Source organism: Falco biarmicus, chromosome 5 (assembly GCF_023638135.1).
Source record: "Falco biarmicus isolate bFalBia1 chromosome 5, bFalBia1.pri, whole genome shotgun sequence".
Classification (NCBI taxonomy): domain Eukaryota; kingdom Metazoa; phylum Chordata; class Aves; order Falconiformes; family Falconidae; genus Falco; species Falco biarmicus.
In genome coordinates, this window is record NC_079292.1 from 37,405,405 (window position 1) to 37,429,330 (window position 23,926).

The 23,926-nt window shown below is 42.6% G+C and overlaps 1 protein-coding gene across 1 annotated transcript in view; it reads left to right on the top strand.

Moving 5' to 3' along the window:
* Window positions 1-17,656, top strand: part of WIF1 (WNT inhibitory factor 1) — a 43,782-nt gene extending 26,126 nt beyond the window's left edge. Inside the window, exons 4-10 of the mRNA XM_056342041.1 lie at window positions 2,356-2,496; window positions 6,398-6,493; window positions 8,129-8,224; window positions 9,585-9,680; window positions 13,763-13,858; window positions 14,463-14,558; window positions 16,831-17,656. Of these exons, the coding sequence (XP_056198016.1) occupies window positions 2,356-2,496; window positions 6,398-6,493; window positions 8,129-8,224; window positions 9,585-9,680; window positions 13,763-13,858; window positions 14,463-14,558; window positions 16,831-16,952 (743 nt within the window). The 3' untranslated portion in view covers window positions 16,953-17,656. The remainder of the gene's footprint in view (window positions 1-2,355; window positions 2,497-6,397; window positions 6,494-8,128; window positions 8,225-9,584; window positions 9,681-13,762; window positions 13,859-14,462; window positions 14,559-16,830) is intronic.
* Window positions 17,657-23,926: the final 6,270 nt, after the last annotated feature.

Below are 23,926 nucleotides of genomic sequence, written 5' to 3' on the forward strand. Positions count from 1 at the left end.
TTCTGGTGTCTCCTTTGGCAAGGAGTTCACTGCCCCCCATTGCATGAGGAACCCCCTCCTGTCGTTTCCAGTCTGGCTGCGACAGCTTCATCTGATGAGCACTAGTCCTTGAACCGGTAGAGACAGCAGTCAATCCATACTGTTGGTCCTATCCAGTATGTCTATCCAGTGACAGTCATGGTTTTGCAGATGTCTATTACGTTCCCCCTAATTTTTCTTTTTGCCAGGCTTTGTCACAACCTACTCAGTTGCTCCTCATTGGATGCAGCCTTATTATCCTTCTCTCAACTTTCTCTTAATTCAGTATATCCTTAATGAGATGAGGTATCAAATTCTCCTCAAATTTAAATTAGATTTAAATCACTTAGGTTTCTCAGACTCGTTGGAAAATCCCATCCCCAAATCCCAGGATTGCTACTTGATTCAGTGCTCACAACATGGATACCGTTACACCTAGACACATGGTAAGATGTTCAGAAGGCTGGAGAAGATGCCTTTCAGTGAGAGCTTGAAAAGCTAAGACTACTCAGCTTGTCCAAAAGAAGATGTTTGAGAAGAGTGTGGGTACCTGTCTGTTGAGAGAAGGCTGACTGCTCATTTCAGGGGGAAGCTTGTGAAGAGCCGGTGGTTCAAACTGAGGTCAGCAAGTTCAAAATGAAGCCAGGTGTTGTCAGTAGTGGCAGTGACCAATATCTTGAAGACCACACTGAGCGAAGTAAAACCAGCTATTGATCTGTGCCTGGAAGAAATGTAGTGGCCTGTGACTGAGAAGGAGCTGGCCCCCCAAGCGCCCTGAGCCAGCCTTTGCTCTCGGCATTTAAACCCACAGCCAAATCTCAGGGGAGTTCAGGGGTTTGCTACGGATTCAGTGGAGTCTGGATATGACTATAGTGCTATCATTAAACTTCTGCCATATCTTCCTACTCATTGCAATTTGCTCAGCTAAGTCACACATCCAAGCACTGATGTCCTGCACTCGCGCTGTAAGAAGGTTGCTGCAGTTTCAGAAGTTCACTGCATTTAAACTGTATTTACTCCACTGTAAGACTTCTTACCACATGGCTGCACGTTTTTTGTAATGGTCTTTTAAAAGATTGGTGTCCAAGTGCTTCACCAGTGAAATGGCTTTATAATGAAAACTGCAACAGCCCTTTCAGTCTGTAGATCTGACTTACCAGAAGCAGAATGTGTTTCAGCAATAAATTATTCTGTATTATAACAAGATAACAAATAACAAAAATGGCTGAATTATGAATTGCAGATATTTTTTTTATAATGGGCAAGTATAGGGCTGCTAGCTCAATATTTGGATCTGAAATCTCAGTCCAGCTTTTGAAGAAATGAATAATCAATTTCTATTAGCTGGATCTACCTAGCAGCTAGGAAGAGCCGATTTTGAAGAAGAGAGATGAAATCGTTTGACGTAAAGCTGGTATAGGCCTCTGGAAGGTCTAGTCCAAGGTCAGAGTCAGCTACAGTTGGACTTGATGATCTTAAAGGTCTTTCCCAACCTAAACGATTCTGTTTGAGATCACTTCAGACAATCACAGCAGAGCATTCCATAGGTCTGAGGTATCAAACCTGCTTCCTCATTAAAATACTCCAGATTTACTGGCCATAATTATTTATTTAAACTCTCTGTAGTTCAAAAGTGTTTGAGTACTTCTCCTGGAAAGGCAATCTCCAAATATCGCTACACTTCACAAGTTCCTTTGGAGTGACGTGTCTTTGTCTTCTTGTTAAATATTTGCACCTGTGATATTATTTATCAAGTGTAGCATCTTGCCAGCATTTTACAGACTAAGTTTTGATTAAATTACTGTCTCATTTAAGTATTAATTACAATATCCAAACCTGAAAAACATATCTAAAGTGACTTTTTTTTCCAAAATGCGTCAGATGTTTTTGCAGAAGTCATATGAGAGCCTGCAAAATTTAGACTCAGAAGTGATCAGCTCAGCTGAGAAAACTGCATGTAGGCTTCCAGCTTGGTTTGGTGTGTCCTTAGACACCTCCACATGAGTAATTGCTTCATCTGCAAGTAAAAGTATGTTTGTGTTAAGATCACTTTCTGTGCTGTAGGCTGTTGGGGTTATGTCAGTAAGTGAGCACAGGCTCATCTCCTGTTCTGCTGTATTTCTAGTTTGGGGGCCACCTATGAGTAAGGTGATTTGTGTATCTCTGTGTTGCAGGTTTTCATCAATGGCATTACTTTAAAGGTTAAATACAAATACTATCTATATTTTTTAGTATTTTGGTGTATGTATATGTGTGTATATATATATTGTATATGTATATATATATATATGCATATGCATGTAAACAGAAATATTATTGGTTTTATTCTCCTTTAAGTTGTTCAGGTTGGATTTCCTTGCCTTGGAAAACAAGATGGTGTTGCTGCATTTGAAGTGAACGTGATCATAATGAATTCAGAAGGCAATATTATTCTCCAGACCCCTCAGAACGCCATCTTCTTTAAAACCTGTCAGCAAGGTAACACTAAAGAGAACATGCCAGAATACTGTTAGACCAGGTCACCAACTTTCTTGTGTTTCATTCAGGATAAGGGCTAGAGAAGATGGAAATAAAGTGGTCACACAGTGTGTAGCAGTGGTGGTGAATGCCAGGCTGTTCTGGCTCTGTCTGTGGGTTTGCTGTTTGTTTAGTACATGTTTACTAACCCTTTTCTTCCTGTCAACTCCATCTCTCTTAGCAGCCTGGGTTGGAGCCATTTCTCCTCCTGTTCATTGTTCATCACGTCAAGGACGTTGGTAGAAATGTATTATATGAGAAGCAACTGTCAGCAAATTATTTGAGGTGCTTGGAGGAGAGCTAGTTCTGTGAAAACAAGCTGAGGCTAACATTTCCAGAAATGGCATGTAGTTTGGAGAACTGAACTTATGGGATCTGCAGTCGGGACGCTGACTTCAATTAATACTGTTTGGTACCTTAAAATCAACATTTCCTTAAATCTCAACTTGCACATCCAAACCAAATGCAAAAATCCTAAATCAGAACATTTCTGAAAAAGTTGGCTTTGCCTTTTCTGGAGCTTGGATGGCAACCTCTTGGTTTTGGATACAGGTAAGGTGGTGGAACCTGGTCCTCGAGACTTAGAGTCATCAAGCAGTAAACACACACAGGATGCACTGGTAGAAGAAGGGCACCATGAAGTTATTGCAGTGTTTACTTGGAAAGGAGGGAACCTGTTTAGTCAACCAATCTTTGAACCATAAACACTATGTAGTAAGACTTTCTGGATTAATTTGTTACATTACAAATAACTATAATTATCACTTTAAACTGAGGCCGTGGAAATTGAAGAATTAGTATCTAAGGTAAGGCAGTTATCCCATGTCATGTGGCAATTGTATCAGATTAACCCATGACAGGGCTGATGTACAAAATGAGATTTTTATTCTTCTCCTATGAAATCTTCATTCCCAGTCCCACACTTGCTTCTCTGTGCTCTTTTCTCTGAGCTAATTGGCTGTAGTGTGGCTTCAAAGAGCAATCATCAGGAGCAGGAGCTGTTTATTCTTTGAAACCTTACTACACCTAAACAGCAAAGCTGCTTGTCCCCTTTGAAGCCTTGCTGCTGCCAGTTAGCCCAGGGAAAGTGGAGGAGGGGGAAAAGAAGTGGGCAGAGAAGCAGGAAAGAAAATGGGGGCTTAATGGCAGCAAAATCAATCAGATCTCATGTATGAAGTAGTGTGTTAGATGTAAATAAAACACTAAATATTTGCTATCTTTTTATTTTCAGTTCAGTTCAAAGATACTGAACTTAATAAACTTCAGAAATAGTGTTGGGGTAATCTGATAGGGACAGCAGAGTTACAGGTCCGAATTGTGGGAAAATGTGGCTTAAACAGAGAGGGCTCCAAACTCAGTGTAGTAGGTAGGGTTCATCCAAGTTATCATTTCAGTGCTCTTTGTTGTTGTTGTTGTTGTTGTTACCATTTTGATGTGAGATGTAATATTGAACAATTTAGCAGTATTACATCATATGGCCTCTCAGGAAAGCTGGGGGTGATTATTGTCCCGGTCTTTTGTTCCCGGAGCCAGCTGAGAGACACAAGGATGATTTTCCAAACACTAGAGATGGGCAGAGGAGGAGTTTTCTCAACCTTGTCTCTCCCAGCATGTACTGGAATAACTCCCACTCCTGTCCTCTGTCTGTTAAGGTGGACACCACAGTTCTTTGGAACAGATGCTGAGAAGGATGAGCATGTCCTTACCAGTTTATGTTAGAGTAGGGGTGAGTTTCCTTCCTCTGAAAGACATGGTTCATGGTGAGGAGCTCTGATCCCTCCTGCTGGGACTCCGGTCACTGTTTCCAGTCATTCTTGGCCATCCAGAAGGGCCCCTGCCAGAGGAAGTGAGGGAAACGAGGGAGCAATTTTGTGGGATAGGAGAGGATTTATTGTGGCTAAGAGGCGGCCCCACAAAAAATTATGTTTTCCTATTTTTCTATTTGAAATGGTATGTATTTAAGCATGCATTTTCTGTAATGGATAGCAGCTCTGGATTTGGGTACAAAGAAAGAAGCATATCCAGAGAGAGTCCTAGAGTACAGTGTTGGAACACAGTAAGACCAAAAAGCCTTTACCACTATTACTACTGGTGCAGAGAGCTTTACTTTTAAAGCAAAACTTTTTGCTTCATATATCTGTGGCCTTGGACAGAAGAGCATTTTAGAATTACATCTTTCCTCCACTGTCTTTCCTGTTTGTTTGGCAGTTGTGCACTATATCAAGCCACCTGACCAGCACATCAGATTTTCTTTCCTTTGCTTAGTCTCCGTGTTACCCTTTGCATTCCACTGAATAGAGAGCTATTACATGAGCACAGCAGAATATTGCACGTAGGTACAGCACCCATCATTTCCCATGGCTTTAATCAACTAGTAGATACATTTTCAAAACCAAAAACTTGTGTGTAAGTCTAACAGATGTCACCTGACTCAAATATTAGAAGGAAGAATAATTCAGTTTTTTGAAGTCCAGGGTTATGTTTTCCTCTGTATTAATAGGAGTTACATTTAAAGAATCTCTATGGACTGCAAAAATGTCTCAGGCAACCTGATCCTCCTGAATTTTAGACATCCTGCTACTCCTTGCCAGTTTAAAGAAGTGTACCTTAAAGGCTGTAACTGCTTCTAGTTTGAACTCAGGTATTATTCAGCTGGGAATCAGTGTGAATCAGTGGTACGTCTTTACAACCGAGGGATGGTAGGTGCCAGCACTTCCTGATGGGGCAATGGAAAAGGGGTAAGGATGCTGTTGGCAGGTGTTGGCAGTCACATGTTTACAGCACCGTTACACTGAAGGGAAAAAAAATGTAATGATGCCAACATTACAGCCAACTGCTGTCTGATAGATGGCCTTTGAATTTGGGTTGAGACATATCAGTCTACCTCAGAGTTTTTGAACCTTGTCACTCGGAGTGTCACGCAGCATAGCATTAAGATGAGAAGGTCAGGCCTACTCTGCTAAACCTGCCCTGTGGCCCTGGTACCACTGATCACTAGTGAATTTAAGTTTTTCTAATGAAAGCTGGGAGCCTCTCCTGCCTGCCTCCTTCCCTGTGAGAGAGCTGGGAAGGTGGTTTTGCGTAACTGTGTTTCTGCCAAGCAGTCATGTTTTCATGGGGTTCCATAGGGTTCGATTCTGTTTGCCTCTTGTTCAATGGACTCCGGTGTTTTGGGGATGGTGGTAGTACCCAGAGGTATTTCTTGTCCTTGTATAATCCAGCCAGTGTTGCCAAATGCTTTTACCAGTGTTTGATCAATCGTTGAGATATGAATAAGTCAGATGATGATATAGGACCACTGTGCAGGAATGCTTTCATCTTCCTTTCTGGCCTTCTTTCATTTAGCCTTGAAGCTGGTTCTTTCATTTGACTAGAGATTTCATCACCCTTACCTCAGTAGTAACAGATGTAGCAATTAATGCAATGCAAGTTGCAGTGCAGTCTACTTAAGGCTGCAGAAGCTGAGACTGGTCCTGCATACTGAGGGCAGGTCTAACCAGCGATGCAAGTCCTGCACTGAGCTGCCTACTCATTTCCACACAGAGGAGAAAGTGCTGGACTGAGCAGAGCATCCACATTGCTCATGCACTTACAGAACAGCAGAGCAATGGAAATGCACAGTCTGTGGAGAAGCACATCCTGCCTTTGAACATGTGATGAAACCTGTATTTGTAGACTAACAAAAAAGAAAGTAATTTCTCTTGAGGAGGTCTTAGCTGAACTCCCATTTTTGTGAGCATTTGCCTGTCTGTCAGGAAATATTTTTACTGTTATGTCAAAGGAATATATTGATCCTACAAAGAGTTGACTGACAGATGAAGTATAGAATATTAAATTAAGATTGTCATTATGTTTTATGAAGCGGAGTGTCCAGGAGGATGCAGAAACGGAGGGTTTTGCAACGAAAGACATGTCTGTGAATGTCCAGGTGGATTTTATGGGCCTCACTGTGAGCAAGGTAATTTTTAAAAGATCTTCTCAATTGTCGTCTTTGCCATAATCTCAAAAAAACTGTAGCTACTGCACTGTAGCCTCTCCTAAAAACAAGAAAGGCATATTCTGAAGATTTCATATATTTTGAGTCCGCATATGTAAGAGAATTACTATTATTGTCCATGGTCTAATGGAAACATTAATTGCTTACAAGAAAAATGTTTTCTGAGATTGCTTTTAACAAAAACTGACACAATAGTTAAGTGATCCTTAATCACAGGGAATCCATTTAGCAAAAAGATCAAATAAAATTCTTCTGCTAATGAGGACTAGCTGGGAAACAAAGCACAGGACTTTAGTTGTTCTGTGCTTGTTTATTTGAAGATAAGATATAATTTAGAGGCAGGCTGACAATGAGGGTGGGAAGATGAAGGAAAGAGTCTCCTTTTCCCTTCCATTAGTGACTAATAGCCCCAAATGACATTCTAGGAGTGAAGGACCAGGAAACTGGTGTGACTCAGCGAGGAAACTAGCTCTTCTTTCTATCTCTTCCTCCTTCATCTATGGCAGACCCTCTTCCAGGTGACCTGAGATGGAGCAAACCATCCCCATAGGCATCCTACTCCAATGCCATCCTTCACTTCTAGACACTGTAGCTACTTCCAAAATATTAAGCACAAAGGATCAGGGACTGTTCTCTGGCCTGGGGGCCACCTGGCATGGCACAGGTTACATTTGTGTGTTTAATAAACACTCTCACCCTCAAAAGCCATCCCCCCTTCAAACTCCTTGCTGGGAGGAGGACATGGCTACCGCTTGCCCCAGGGCCATGCCCAGGAGGGTTTGCCAGTCTTCCAGAGATGAAGCTGTGCCAAGAACAGCACCGACGGTTTCACAAGGTGGATGGTCCTGTGCCCCCACTTAGCCCCGTGCCTGGGCGCTGTTTAACTCACGAGTATGGACCCAGCCTCACTGCATGTACCAGTTGTGGGCAGCCACGAAATGAAGCATTGCCCCCTGAGATGCCTCCATGGAAGAGCCTTGAGGGACGGCCACAAGTGCAGAGAAGTCTTGGGAGAGTGCTGGGGCTCTGGAGAAGGTGCATGCAGGACAGTTTGGCCACCAAAAGCAGTCCACGCATCAGGCTTCCCTAGCCTAACTTAGGTAGCCATGCTTATGATCAGGTGTGCAGAGGGAGAAAGGAGGGTTCGTTGTAAAGCCTACTTGGGGACCCAGCTGGGACACCTCTGAGCACAGCCCCTGAAGAGACAGCCCTGTCTGCAGAGCTGAGGCACCAGCTGCAGCACCAGCCCAGTTATAGAGAGGACTGGTCTGGGGGATTTCAGATACCCAGAGGGTGTAGGTAGGCACTTTGCTCTACCCTGTTTGGAGTTAAACTGTACAAGAGGCAACTCCTGCTTACATATGGAACCAGATTTGAACTTAATTTAGTCTTCACTTTTCTAGTAACACTATATAAAAATTGCCAGATACAAACCAGAGATGTAACTGGTTTAAACCGCTAACGAAGATGCTTTGCAAAGGTGACTTAGTACGTTCAGCAGAAGGAAAAGTAGCTTAAGGAGTCAAAGTGCAGTGTATTTAAATAGCCAGTTGCTACGATGCCAGCCATGTTTTTTCTGTTCTTCCTGCTCCTCAGTGCTGTGTGCTCCTCGCTGCATGAACGGTGGGCTCTGCATTACACCCGGCCTCTGCATCTGCCCCCCAGGGTTCTATGGCATCAACTGCGACAAAGGTAACTGAAGCAAAACCCCCCAGGCTCCCTGTCCAGCAGCCTCTCTTTATTCACCTGTGTTAGTTTCCCTTTAGGAGTGGATTTTGGAAGGTCAGGCAAGTAATGAAGTAAGTTTTAGAAGTTTAATGATTGTTCAAATAGATGCTCTAGCACAACCTGGCAGCTGCTGGAAGAATATAGGAATTTGCAGTGCTTTCACAGCTGGATGTGCAGGCATCCATATACACCAGCTCTGTGAAGGGTAATTTAAATAACTGCTTTAATTAATCCACTGCAAGCTGTGGGACCTACCACAAAATTCACTTGTATTTCTGGCCTAGGAGAAAAAATGATCTCTAGTTGAACTCTAGTTTCCTGGAGTAAAATTAGTTTTACTAATTAGTACATTAATCTGTTGCATCTGGACACATGAAAAAATAAGCAGGCTGTTCATCTTTTGTTGCTGCATTGTGGCTCAGGAAGGATAAAAAGGAACAGTCACTGGTCAGAACAGTAATTTGGAAGAGTGCAAGCTACCACATGGGAAAGCAGAAGTAGTTGCCTGCAGAAATACACGTGACCTGCTCATGGCAGAGCAAATTACAGAACATCACGTTGCATTTATTGTTGCAGAACTATATGAAGTAAAGACTAAATGCAAAAGGTCCTAGCAGACTTTCCAGCAGAGTAATGGGAGCCTTCCTAGGCCTTTAGGTATGCTTGCACAAACTGTTGTTGTCAGTGGCCTTCTGACTTGTATCTGGTCCTTGATGAGACTTTTACCACATTTGAAAAATGTTTCAAAAATGCACTGTAATGAAATGCTCTGGATGTCTTGAAGGATTAATGTGAATCCCAGCTGTATGGTGGAAAGTCACGTCTAACACAGTGTTAAGTAATTCGGCAGGTGAGAGACACAGCATTTGCATCTATGTCACCACACGACAAAAACTTATAAAGGTTTCTTTCTAGTCAAAGCATTAATTAAGAACTGTAGCAAAGTATCCTCTTGTAGAAGTAATTTCCAGTCTTAGGTTGTGCTCCTTTTACCAGACACCGGCAGTTTCAATAGCAATAGTGATCCTCCAACGAGGTTTACATGTGAGGACTGGTAAAGATGTAACACAATCTGTCCTTGCGGATCTCATTGCTGTGTTGTTAACTCATCTCTTTCTGTATTGACTTGTGTGTGTGCCCCTGTAAAGTATTATGTAGGAAAAACTGCATTTCAGCCTTGCTTTGTAAACTAGATGAAAAGATGTTAATGCAACTTTTTAAAACCTACTCAATGTTTGTTTATGATAAGCAGCAGAAAACATTAAGGTCAGGTCAGATTGAATTCATACAGTGACTTAGCTCATTCCTGTTTTATTTGTTTCAGCAAACTGTACAACAACCTGTTTCAATGGAGGAACGTGTTTCTATCTGGGAAAATGCATTTGTCCTTCAGGCTATGAAGGAGACCAATGTGAAATCAGTGAGTAGCATCTCCGTGTGCTTGCTTTCACTTACATCAGCTTCTCCTGATGTCAGTGTCTGAGTGATGATGTGTGACCTGCCTCTGCGGGGCTCACAGCGAAGGTCTCACACAGCAGGTTGAGCGGCTCAGAGAGTCAGATGCCCCATGCCTCCAAATGAGTTTCCTACTGATAAATTTGACTCATTGCTAGACTGTCTCATCCCCTACCTTGTTTTGGTTTTACTTGTAACTGGGCTTGGTAACAGCCCTCAAGCTGTAAGTATGCAAGCAAGTAAGTGTGCAGACAGATTTGCTGCTGTGCCAAGCCCATGTGGAGCAGCTATTTTCAAACGTTACAGCAATTCAGACTTGGGCACAGCAGATTAGGTTTGAGCCCGCACCTCCAAAAGGGCTAATGTAAGTTGGGAATGAAAGGGTTTGGGGCAAAGGGAGGACTTAACCGTAAGAGCTGAGAGCTTTCATATAACCTATTAAGTTGCATTCACATGGCAACTTGAAAATTTGTGTCACAAACATCAAAAGACTTGCTATTTTCAGAAGTTTAGCATCAAAGCAATTCAAAATATTTTAGCTCATGGTTGATCTAAGTCTGCTGTGTAAAGCTGGGGGTGGAGATAAGGCTAGGCTGGAACAGACCTGGGAGGTCAGCTGTCAGGTATTTGATCTCACTAAAAGAATGGTTTTCTCACAGCTTTGTTAAATTGGATTAATTCTATAGTTCCCCACACGAATAGAGTATGAGCATTTTGGTTTTGACAATGTACACCCAGGTTGTTCTTTCTGGGCTTAAAGCTTCTAATAGGACGCTGTGCCTGGAGCTTCCCCTCCTGTAAATAATCTCACTGAGGTTCCCCAGAACCTTCACAGGAGCACGGAGAACAGCATTTGGCCTGGGATACATAAGAGCTGATTTCTTAACATGCATAGTAGAGACAGGCTTTTCTCACAGTTACGAAATTTCTATCATCGAATACTTTGGAGACACATGGGAACAAACTCTAACATGCTGTCAGCCAGTACAGGACAAGAAATTAGTTACTGTGCAAAGAAAGAACACAGGTACTATAGGACCTATATTTTGCTCAGTATTTATGTGTAGATAAATAGTAAATGTATGTAAATGTTTCACCATATCTTTATGCATTTACAAGGCATTTTGCAACTCCTTTTCAACTCACCAAAACTTGAGCCAAACGGAAGCAGCAAAGCTTTATTGTTATTAAATTTACAGAGGTTGTCCTCAGGTACAAATTTAGATCAGATGGCAGCAAGGGCAATAGTGTGGGTTTCCACTGAATTTACCTTTCTTACATCTAGTTCGAATTTGACACTGATGGGACCCCATTTCTCTCTTCTGTCCCCAAGAAGTCAACTTTGTTGTTATTCTTCAGATGATGAGTAAGGCTTGGTTCAAAGTTTGAGACACGTGTATTTTATGTCAGTGGTGTTTTTTTGAGGAGAATTCTTACAACCAATTCTACGGCATGTACAATCAAGGGTAATCCATTTAACCGATCTGTCCGAGGGGCTCAAGCTCCTTGTCTACTGCTGCTTGGGATAGGTGCAACTGACTTTGGCTGCTTTCAAAGGCTTCTCTCTGCAACTCAAATTAAATTAAACACAGACAGTAAAATAGTTCCTGTACAAAAGAAAGAAAAAAATTTTCAGGTTCACAGTATGCTAAGGGCTAAACTGGGATCATGTCGATGAGAGCAAGGAAAGCTATGGACTTGCCTTGGTTTTTGTAAAGTGAGGACGGCAATTATTACACTGTGATTGATGTCTGCTACCACTTCTGGGCACTGCCCCAGTGCCAGCACAAAAGTAAAGACTGCAAGAAATGCTAGATGAGTCTTAGAAAACCGGAGAAGCACTACTTGGTCTCTTTTCTTAGATCCAGGGCCAGCTACATTCAGTCATGGGGGTCTTTAAATAACAAGGGGAGAAAACTTCTCAACAGGCAGAAAACCATCTTCTGAAAACTGCAAAGTTCTTTTTTTTTATTTTTATAATGTTTAAAGATTTTGAGTACTTGTCTAATAGTTGAATCACCCTGTAAGACTCCTGGGAAATGTACTGGACCCAGTCTACAGTACTAATAAGCATTCACAGTCTTCCAGATTTTTTCTAGCTATAGTTATGCATTGTCTCTAATTAGTGTTTCAGTTTGAGTCCAGAGAGTTTTATTTTGGTTTGGATTCCTCCCCCATTTGTCACCAACTGTTTTGTTGCTTTTTCCATTTCTCAGTCAATAACAGAGAGAGTTATTACTCCCTCCTTCGTTCTGTGAAAATACCTTAGTCCAAAGTTAACCGAGCTGTGCTGAGCCAAATGCTTACCTAATGCAACTCTGTGGAAGTTGGTATCACACCCTTTGACCCATATTCCCCAGATTTTCTTCAAGAACTAGGAAAATTCATGGATTTCCTTAGCATTGCTCATTTTGGTCATTAAGTACTTGGGTTCCACATGGTTGAAAATTAAAATACCTGAAGGTTTCCTCTCTTCTGCAGGGAAATTGTGCTTTTGCGCAAAGTCCCCTTAGCATGTTTTGTTCTGTTGGCTGCTTTTGAAGCTCGTTTCAGGGCTATTAAAATAATTATGCACATTAGGAACAAATGTTTCTTTTATATTGATGATACACACATGCATCACAGAAGTCTGCTGGGGTTAAGCTGAGCAGGCGCTGTCTGGGGCATTGAGCTCCCAAGGGGGCAGTCTGTGATCACGAGATGAGTGCATTTGTTGAGGTTTTCAGCACAGCAAGCCAGCGTTGATGCTTCAATTCTCATGTGCAGGTCCCAGTTAACATCCTTTTTTTAAAAAAAAAAAAGAAAAAGGAAAGGAAAGGAAGCAGTTTGCTGTCCCAGGTTCCAGCTTTTGTTTGCTCACAGGTTCAGGTAAATAATAGTGCTAAGTCTAGGAAGGGCTTTTTTTCCCTCTGTTCTGAGGAATCTGTAAAGTGTTGTGGGATTAGAAAAGATGAAAAAAGGTTTTTGGAAAACACTGAGAAAAGCTGCACTGGGACATATGGCCACCAAGGAGGCAAGGGACTGAGGGTGCAGTTCCCAGAGGCCCGAGAGCACACAGGGACGTGGCAGTGAGTCTCCTTGGCCTGAGGGTGACCTGACTTGTGGGCACTGTGCTTGCCCTTCCTAGAGATGAGTGAAGATTTAATTAGTTCAATAACGCAGATGAGTTCTAGCAATGGGAGACTTGACGTTAAGTTTGAGGAATGCCCTCGGTGCGGGTCAGGCCCAGCAGGAGCTTGGGTGTGGATCTCCTCCACCAACCTGGATGGCTGGTTGGCGTCGCCCCAGGTGAGCCAGGGCCAAACAGACCTTCCTCCAACCGTGCCGGCAGACCCAGACTCTTCCTTTGGCAACGTGTGAATGTGAGGGAAAGCGATTTCCAGACCAAAAGCCTTGACAAAGATCTGTCAGTTCTAATTACTGTTACCAAAGATGCTCTGTTCTTTGCAAACAGGAAAGAAGGGCATGCTTTTTTAATGTGCCTTTGGTTTCTGAGCTGTGGTGTGGAACAGCCCTTGTTGCACCATCCACACCACCATGGTGCTCCACAGCCTTTTGTTACAAGCCAACTGGCCCAGCCAATCTATTTATTGTCTGCAAGTAGCAGCTGTGCCTGTCAGTGCCTGAGCATCCTGTTGCTTAAAATCTCTCTGGGACACCACCAGATTTGCTTCTGCTTGTGCCCCCTGGGTATGGATCCCACTTGCAAACACTAAGTGCTGTCTCAATGAAGGGCAAGGAGAGCAGGAGGCAATACTGACCGGTTGCAGGCAGGACTCTGTGGAGTCTGAGTGGCACAAATTGAGACAGAAACTGTATGGACACATGGGCTTTGGCCATGCCCAATTATTGCTGTATTTTCAAAGCATAAGAACACACATAAATTGGAAGCACAGACTTGCAGCAGAGTCTTCCTGATGGATCCATAGTGTGCACTCTTACACCAGGATCCAAGGCTTTTTTGGGGTACAAGGCAGGCTTCTCAGACACTTGTCTCCAATAGGTGCAGGGGACTAAGACAATTGTTTTCATGTTTTCAATTTCTAGGTAAATGCCATCAGCCCTGTCGAAATGGAGGCAAATGTACTGGTAAGAATAAATGCAAGTGCTCCAAAGGCTACCAGGGAGACCTGTGTTCAAAACGTAAGTACCAAAGCCACTCCATCGGTCCTTGTTGTAGGAGCATCAAGCTGGCTGTACAGTATGTTTTTACATAATGTGAGCATGAATTGTTTCTTGTCAAAGTTCTTCAGGTTAATTTACTTACTGGACATACAGCATACACCAGACTTAAGGGAATTACGAAACTAGAAATGTCTTTTTACAAAAGCCTCCTCGCAGTCTCTTTTGTACTCTGAGTTTCTATAAAACAGCAATGTATCACCTCAGTAATAGCAGTTAGTAGTAGAGAAATGCTTAATAAAATGTCAATACATTGCAAAGTTAAAATCCAATGGGAGCACTTTGTGAGAGGGGTGCTGGGGGCTACTCTCCTTCGCCTGCTGGTTTAGGAGGATGCTCAGCTCTGCTGCTCTCTGCCAGTGACAGAGCCAGACCTTGCAGGTGACGAGGGGGTGAACTGTTCCGAGGCTCTGTACATACTCAGTGCAAAGGCACAGATTTACTGTGAGAGCCCCAGCCCATGCCAGGACCAACCCATCGTGAGGAACAGCAGGAAGAGCAAATATATAACTCTGTCTCTGGATGAAATGCCGAAAGTCAGGCGTACGTGCTCACTTTCTTACAGCTGTCTGCGAACCTGGCTGTGGCCTGTACGGCACCTGTGTTGAGCCCAACAAATGCCAGTGCAAAGAAGGCTGGCACGGGAGACACTGCAATAAAAGTAAGTGAGAAACAAACCTCAAGAGTCCGTGCTGGGGGTCTTACACATCCGATGCTACACAGAAATGGCTGCTTCAGGAGCCTTTCCAGCATAATTAATGATACTGCACTCCATTTTTCCTTTAATTCAAACCATAAACCAAAGATTTTTAATACTCCATCATTTTAACTACTTAAAAAAACCTCAGAATCATTTGAAAGTGTTTTGCCAAGATCACCCTTGTGTTAGAAATTCCGGAGTCTGGTATCAACCAGATTTTTAGATGACCTTGTGTGTCTTCCACTCATAGTGTGGAAGGGATCTAAAATCTTTCAGTACTTCTCAATAATGTCAGCTAGCATTAAAATGTTGGGTAGGCATTTTTAGAAATAAAACTCGGCCAGGTTTTAAAGCTGATTAAAACTTAAAAAAAATGCAGTGTCTTTTAGAAACTTTGGGGAAAACTTGAAGAGTTGTGCAAGATCTATGCTTACTGACTTAAGAGTTTTCTCCTCCTCTTCCCACCCGTGCTCCACAGGTTACAAAATATATTATCCCAAAGCAAAGTTAAAAGTCCTCAAAATGAATTTCAGTTGTGCTAATTGGTCCATTTGACACCTACTGAAGCAATTGATCATTTCAATGGGTTTCTAATAGCACTATAAAATTATTTGAAAAACAGTTGTATATATCCAGTAAGAACTTCAGATTTAATTTTATATTTCGTGTGCAAAAGTGCTGTATTAGCAGATTTTCAAGACACATTCTGTATATCCTCCCATGAGGTATTAATGTTTATCACTGTTAGCTAACAATTCACATTTCGTGTTTTAAGTTTCAATAATAAAAAAGTTAAACAATTTTGCAGCCCTAAAACCCACCAATTAGCCATTAGAAATGTGACCTTTACATTGCAGCATCAACTGAATGTTCATTGTTATCAAATGCTGTTGATGCTCGTGATTTGTATCACATTAAAATGTATTAGAATAAATATAGTTGTTTCATTAAAAAATGAGAATTATCTAACTGCAATGGATTTTGCTGTGGAAATTAGGTTTGGGGAGTCCACTTCTGTGCTGTTAGTTAGTGGACCTGTGTTTAAGTATCCATGCCATTCTCTGAAGGAGAAATACCATTAATATAAGTTATGTTTAGAAAAAAGGAACATGGAAATGAACCAGTATGAACTTCAATTCGTAAGTTCAAGATGAACTTTTTCTTCCTGTTATACTCTTCTTATAAAGGACTCAGATAGGAAGTGAAAAAAAATATGTACCATGGCTGACCATCCCCAAAGAAGTAATTACCTGTACAACAAAACCAAAACTCATAACTGGCTTGTTATGAGGAGTCAACGCATTGTTGTCAGCTCCAAGGCTTTCCAGTCTTCGTTACATGGAGTTTGGGTACAGTCCTGCTGAGTTTAGCACTGCAAAACTCTCTTTGTATACAGCAAGGAAACTGAGAATAGGCCATTTGGGTAAAATTCAGCCCCATTTTAAATGCCCATGTAGGGTTTAAATTACACATACAAGTGCACACACTGAATTCTCTCTTTTCAACTAAAATGAAACATCTGATGCTGGCAGGAGATGTATAGTTAATTTGAGAGACTTGCTTCATAGTCCATCAAATGAATGGCTCCTTGGAAAAACTGTTTTCTTAAAAAGAAGTGGTTAAAAAGCTTGAACAGGGGACTCAGTTTTAATTTCAGAATCATTTCCATGAACTTTAAATAATGAGATGGGTAAGTGAAACTATAAATAATTACAACTTCATACTATGAATTTCATTTTTATTGTTCGTTTTCATTTTCCACAACAAAGCAGCTCCACTAAGCCTGTTTCAGACTGCTTCCCCGCCCCCCCCCCCCTGCTTAAGTGTTTATTGTTGCTGCTATTCTTTATCTTTGCATTCAGCCATAAACCAAAGCCAAGCTGAGCTGGTGCAGGGTCTCCCCGGGGGGATGCTTACACCCCTCTTTAGAGCCCGTCACTGGCAGATAGGATGACTTTTACCACCTGGCATGGGCTGTGCATGCGTGAACGCAGGGCTGAGTGATAGCCTGGGCATGCTGATGGTCCCCTGGCCTCCCTGGAGAGGCAAGACCATCTTTTCATCTGGCAGCACCTCATCCATCCTGGGGGGCACAGAGAGGGGCGAACACTTGCCTAAAGCATAGCAAAATCCTTTGTTCGAAAGTGGGAGACTGTTTCCACTTGAAATATTAGCTGTGGATCGAGAGCCCACTTCTGTAGTTTCTTTTCTTTTGAAATGGATAATTTTCCAGGGTACGGAGCCAGCGGTCTGAGCGCCCTGAGGCCAGAAGGCAGCAAGCACAGGCAGCACGTGCCTTTGCCGAAAAGGGCCGAGGAGAGGCATGTTCCGCCCGAATCCAATTATATCTGGTGAATTCCAACATCTGAAACGGTTCATGTTACACAAAGTTCATAGCCTTCATTAACCTCTCATGGATTGAATGTTAAAACGCTGTTCATTACAGTTAAGATTACCAGCTGGAATTTTATTAGCTTCATTATAAACCACTGAGCTGATATTTACTATTCCTTTTAAGTTTTATAAATACTTCTATAGCATGATTATATAGGCTTCTTTCAGTGCTTTGGATGGTGTTTTGTACTATACTTCAGTTACATTTAAACTTCCTTTTTTGATTATATAGCTGCAAATGTTTTCCAAAAATTAAGTAACAATATTCAAGCAGAAAACCTTGTAGATGCTAACCTGAATAATTCCAATGACTACAGATTTAATTTGCCTAAGACAAAAGAAAGGTGCACTTTGCATTTTTGCTATTGTGTATTTAGACTTTTCCCTAAGAAAAATAAATAAGTTGCTTAATTTAAAAACTGAATAATTCAATTCAATATTATTTTTGGCCTTAGAGTTTTGCAAAGTACTGAGTATTAAAAGTACCCTGCAGTGGTGCCATTTAACCAACGTAATATATTGTAAACAAAGTAGAACTATAATGTATGAACTTTCTGCATCAGCTTGAAGCAATATAATATATTGTAAACAAAATAGCTCATATGTAATAAACTTTTTATACTGACAGTTATATATAAAATAAAGATGCTGCTTTAGTTTTTCGAGTACTGCTCTGTGTGGCCTGCTGCAGTCTTGTCAGCGCTGGGTTGGCCTGATGGCTTTTCTAGAGCACCCTCATAAAACAGTGGCACAGTGGAGCTGGTTTCCCTCTCATGCTTTTAGCCCCACAGCTCTTAAAAATATTTCAGAAGAGCAACTTCTTCTGCTGCCTTTGCATGGGAGGGGATAGCGGCAAGGGCCAGGGTGTTCCTCTTCCCTGTGTTTGCCCTCCACCATGCCCTCCTTTCCTGCCCTGCACGGCCAGCCAGCCACGCCAAGCTGGTTCACCCTGCTCGTGGTGCTGCTGGTACCCAGGGTATTCTCCTCAGAGCCTCTGTCCAAGCAGATTACAGTGCAGCTCTGGTGATGTTTCCAGTTCAAGAGCGATGGTCCCGTGTTGTGTTGTGTTCAGACTGTAGAAGGCTGGGTGCTGCCTTTTGCAACAGTCAAGGGCCACACAGTTTGCAGTGTGCTGTGGCTAGGAAGCAATGAAAATGGTTTCTCTGTGTGCCAAAGGACAATATCCACTTCAACCAATAATTACGGACCCTTGCTATATTGCTGTTCTGGGAACCTTATTATCTGGGACATAAATTAAAGAACCAAAACAAACAAAAACCAAACACAAAATTTGGGGCATAAAATTAATCTTAATGAGTAAGAGGTTTTGAGTTACAAAGGAAAAAGTCCAGTTTGTTAATCTGACTTTGCTGGTCTGATTTAGTCCAGTTGACCTGTAGGCCGAGTAAAAAGACTTGCTTAGGCCAGATAGAGAGGGAGGACAGATCTCTAAGGATCCATTTTTACATGATCCTTCGTGTGGTGGGACTGTAGATGCTGCCCAGCAAGACTGATCCACCAGGAGACCAACCTCCCATCACCATCCATGGCTGCAGCCCCGCGGCTGCGGTGCAGGCAGAAACGCGGCTGGAAAAGGAGAGGCAGGGCCAGGCCAGTCCCCATTACACCCAGGGCAATAGCAAGAAACAGCCTGAATAAGGTGGTTTGGCCGCTTGCCTGATTTCCTTCTCTGGGATGGCAGCAAAACAGCTCAGGTTTGCTGAAGAAGGAGCTTTCTTAGCACGGATGTGTAACAGCTACGGCTGGTGGGCTCTGAAGTGGTGGGCCCCCATCCCTCAGGCTCATGTCTCCTGTGGGACCCCTTGGCACCTCTCTGACCTGCCAGGGGACTGCGGGAAGCCTGGGGCATGGGGCCCTTGGGTGGCAAAATACCAGCTGCTGGTGTGAACTGGGCTTTTTCCTTCGCTGGGACCAGCAAAAGTGTCTGTGGGGCAGGAAAAGAGCTCAGCCTCTGCCCTCCATCAGTGCTTTCCCAAAACAGGGAGCCTGAGGCACAGGGGAAGACACTTTGGTGATGAAAACCCAGGGGAGGTGTTGAGGAAGGAAACATTTTTTGAGAATTTTCCTTTAAAAGTGATGAAAAGAGGAAATCAATATGAGACTGAGGTTAAGCGTGTAACTGCTCTGTATCTCCAGGGATGCCCAGGAGATGTGTACAAACATGGATGTCACATTTGCCAGCTTTTTGCTCTTTCTGTAGCAAAGATTGGCCTAAGTGATTGGCCACGTGCTACAGTAAAAAGCACAGAAATTTCTTACTTTAAATTCCTCAGATATTTTGGCTGAACTTTTTCTGCTCCTGTCAATATCTTAGAAAGTGCTTCCTTAAAAATAGCAAGTGCATTCTTTTATATGGAGTAACTTATTTTGCTTCTTGTTGCAAAGGCACTAAATGCTGCTGCTTTGTTTTCAGAGTTTCACCACTGATTTTTGGAAAGATCATTAAACATTAGAAGAATACAGTTGGAAAAGTTACAAAAGGAAAAAATATTCCTCAAAGTGCCCACTGTAACACAACTCTTTTTCTTAAATAACATCAACTTTCTACATGCAAATTTTACACCACTTTGCCTTTAATGTCAGGGTGAGCATGAAGTTTCCTGTGTAGAGGCAGTCCCCCATGTCAGAGGAGTTTTAAGTCAAAGTCTGTGATATCTGGCAATGATAAAGGAAGACTTTCATTCCTCAGAGGAAGTCCAGTAGAAAGTTGGAAGCAATTTTGCCATTAGAAAATAAACTACAGAATTTATCATGCCTTCTCACTGGACAGGATACATGTATGGGAAAACCAAATGCATGTGCCATAGATGAAAAAAATAGTTAAACATAACAAGAAAAGACAAAAATACCAATCTACTACAATAGGTCAGACAGAAACTGCCTTTTCAATGACAGCTTTGGAAAGTCTGTAGTTAGCCAGAGTGAGATGCCAAAAGTTGCATTTGTGAGCAGCAGCTATGAGATGGTCAAACTGATAAAAGACCATAAGATGTTAAATCACTACAGCTCTATCCCAGAAATCCCAGTTTAAGCAACTGACAAAATTACATCCCTTTAACTTCAATTATGTCACTTGATTTCAAATATATTACTTTTAATGCCTCTTCACTTGTCTCTTTGGGAGCTGGAGATAATTTGGGTCTTTTCTTGCTTGTGTTCTGTATGAGTTAGCAGCATACCTTCACTACCGCCTGCAAAGCGAGGGCTGTGGCTGTGCTGCTGGGGTAGCAGCGGGCCAGCAGCACTGTGCACACCGGGTGATGCTCACAGGGTGTTTCTGACTGGGAGAGAGCACTGGCTGCCAGGACTGGACACACTTTCTCCATGTGGTGTGAGTGCATGGTCCAGTTGTTCTTCCAGCTTCAACTATATTTCAAAGAATATTAAGGAAAAAAAAATCAGAGCTGTTCCAGATGACTCGCTGCCTGTGAGATTCAAACTCCAAAAACCAGGCTCAAAGCTTTGGCCAGACCTAGTGCTGTTAGTTCAAACACTGCAGCTTTGTTTCTGCTGGACAGACTTGTTACCTTTCCCTCCCTCTGACTTCTCTACATCACCTGTTCTACTGAGTTTGCCCACTATGGAAAAAATTTCTACTTGCAGATCCTGAGGGAGATCTGGCAGTGGCAGAGCCGGAGCTGCATGAAATGACCTAAAGTTATGCCAGGATTCCTCCAGTGCCCGCCCTGCCCATGGCACTGCACTGAGGCTTGTCAAGGCATCGCTCAGAGCCATGGCTTCAGGGCAGCTCTGGGTCTTGCAGTCATTTCAGCTCAAGTCTAAAGAAATGGCATTAGCCGAAAGTGCTCTCATCCATAAAAGGGATTAAATCCTACTAAATCCCACAGGTCTTGCAGTGTGAATATGACATCATGTTCAGTGAGGTGACGAGGTGCTATGATTAGCCAGGTCATAGCCAAACCTTAAGATCATGATTGAACCAGTGACACCTCCACCTCTAAAATGTGCTAGCAAGATTTACTCACGTGATGCTTTAAATGAAAAAGCATCTAGTTGAAAAAAACCTCTCAGGTGAAATGAATCTCAGTTGTTTATTTATTCTTGCAGCTCTCTGACAGGGTCACTAGGAGCTAGAGGCCAGTCACTCGCACATGGCTCCCAGCACCCAGCTCCTGCTGGAGCGTGGCTACTTGCATGGTCCTCAGTCCCTGGCTGGAGGTGGCTGCCCAGCACAGCTGTGCAAGTTTACCAACACTCAACAACGATGCAAAGCTGAACTGGGCACAGAACAAATGGGTTAGAAGAACAGCAGGGTTTGGAAAATGCATACATGCAGATCTGAGTAGATTTATTGCTTACCTCTGTGGCTTTCTAAAATGCACAACATTAAACGATATTAATTTAAATGAACCATCACAATTCAAAGTTAAAACCCCCCCCACTTTATATTTTTGGCTTAGAATAACATATTATATTATTTATACTGGTTTCAGAAATTGCATTTTAATCCCTTTCCACATAGCCCATTAGAGCACAAGAACAGCCTTGTTCACAAATCTTTCCATGGAAAGGTGAATTTTTCAGAGGGTTTAGCACGCATAACCTGTCTGGCCAAGCCACAGCTCATAAGCAGTTCAGATACATATGACAGACATCCTCACAAGTCCTTTATAACACTTTCTTTCCTGGTGTATTCTTGGAGGATCTTTTGCTGGGGACCGAGGAGAGGCCAGTCTGCGCTTTAAGCACATACTTTGCAGAAGGGACCTCTCCTCCAGCCTGGTCTATAGGGATAAGCTCAAATGTCAGGCACACTTGGTGATCATCTGCTTCTGGGCACATGTGCCCAAAATCGACAGAGAAGCTGTGAAATGTAGTGCTGGCTTCAGTATCTGGTCTTGCTGGTGCTACCTGGGGACAGCCTGGGCAGAGGAGGAGGTGAAGCTGCCCGCAGCCAGCAGCAAATGGGGCCACATTACCCAAAAAGAGAAAGCAAAGAGAAACATCTTCTTCAAAAGCTTGCTTTTCTTTAAAACCATTTAAATATTTGTCAGGGTGCCTAAATGTACCAGAAGGGAAAAGGTCTGTGCTTAAGAGAAGCTGTGATTCCAAAACGTTTCAGCTATTTGCAGTCCAAGTAGACTTGCTTCTGCAGGATTAAGGATACAGTTCCAAAGTTAAATGAATGCTCAGCACAATTCAAGTCAAATTTTTAAACCACTTTATTCTGTAAAGGAGTAAAGATTTTTCTCCTTTTACAGTTACAGCCACAATAAAGAGGGTATTTTCTGAACCAGAAACTTGGTACTGACTGTACTGCTTCACTCTGTCTATCACACATGAGACAGCGATTCAGTAGCAATAGTTCCACCTCCAAGGTTTATTCTTAAAAGGAATCAACTGTGTTTGAAATGGAGCTGAAATACTGAACTAATTTGAAACTTTCTTCCACCCCAAAAATTACCAGAGCTCCTGCATGTTTCAGATGGCACAAGTTCGACCAATCCACTTAACAATGAGGTGTGAGGGTTTTCCAGGGAGAGGTGGGTTTAGTATTTTTATTAATTTCTGTGTAACTTTGAGGTCAGTGGGAGCAGGAACTTCCCCAAGCCCAGAGGAGCCCCACTGTCTGGTGTTGGGTAAGGCGAGCAATCCCAGGTGAGGTGGGTGCACTGACCCTCTGGAGGCAAATGGATCTTTGTTGCCTCCGAGGAGCTGAAACTGGGATCACCACAAGCCCTGTGGGTCTCTGCAGCTGTTTCTGAACATCGTTACGATGTATGACTTAGTAATATAGAATCACAGAATCACAGAATGGTTTGGTTTGGAAGGGAGCTTAAAGCTCATCTAGTTCCAAGCCCCTGCCATGGGCAGGGACACCTTCCACTAGACCAGGTTGCTCAAAGCCCCATCCAGCCTGGCCTTGAATGCTTTAAGGGATGGGGCATCCACAGCTTCTCTGGGGAACCTGTTCCAGTGTCTCATTACCCTCATTGTAACCATTTTCTTCTGTCTTATATCCAATCTAAACCTACCCTCTTTCAGTTTAAAACCAGAAGCCTTGTCCTGTCACTATAGGACCTGGTAAAAATACCTCTCTGCCTTTCTTGTAAACTTTTTATACTGAAAGGCTGCAATAAGGTCTCCTCAGAGCCTTCTCTTCTCCAGGTCAAACAGCCCCAGCTCTCCCAGCCTTTCATCAAATATTTGATTTAGGTTTTTCCCCTCTACTACTACTCCCTTTCTTTGGTTTGAGTTAAAATTCAGTAACTTCAAATAAACAAGCAAATAAACAAAAACTTAATTAGACCCAAAGTAACTGAAAACTGCAAGTATTGCATTTGTTCCGAATTCCCCACTTCTGGCATATTTGGAGGAGCCATTCAGTAGTGCGTAACACTGTGTTTACCTCTTCCCTTGTCCATGACAGTACAATAGCACTATGATGTGTTTGAACACCTTGTGGACCACCCACAAGCAAAAGGAGCAGCAACCATGTGGCCAGAAGAATGCATTGGGTGCGATGTTTTCTTGGGGATTTAGAGGACAGTAAGAAAATAGTTTGTTGGTAAGTATTTTGACTGAAATAAGTTTTGATCAGTCAGGCAAGTCTGTTCTGCTTGAAAGAGAGGAGTCTTCTCTGAAGCAAATGAGTAACACAAACACCAAAGTAAAATGCGTGAGCTGTCAAGTACAGAAAGCACCTGAAAAGAGCCATGGGGGTAGTTAAATATTTCGATTCCTGCTCACTTTTTAAGTGGATTTGACATATCCTCATGCAACAGCTCTGACTATGCTGCAGTACTCTAAGATCCGTCACAAAGGTTGTTCTGGAAGAGTTTAAGATAAAAGAAAAAGATATGCCGGACACTACATCTTGATGGAGAGAAAAATGCAAAATCCTCTCCTAGCAAAACCTATTCCTTTTGTATGTGTTCCCTTCAGCATCCCAG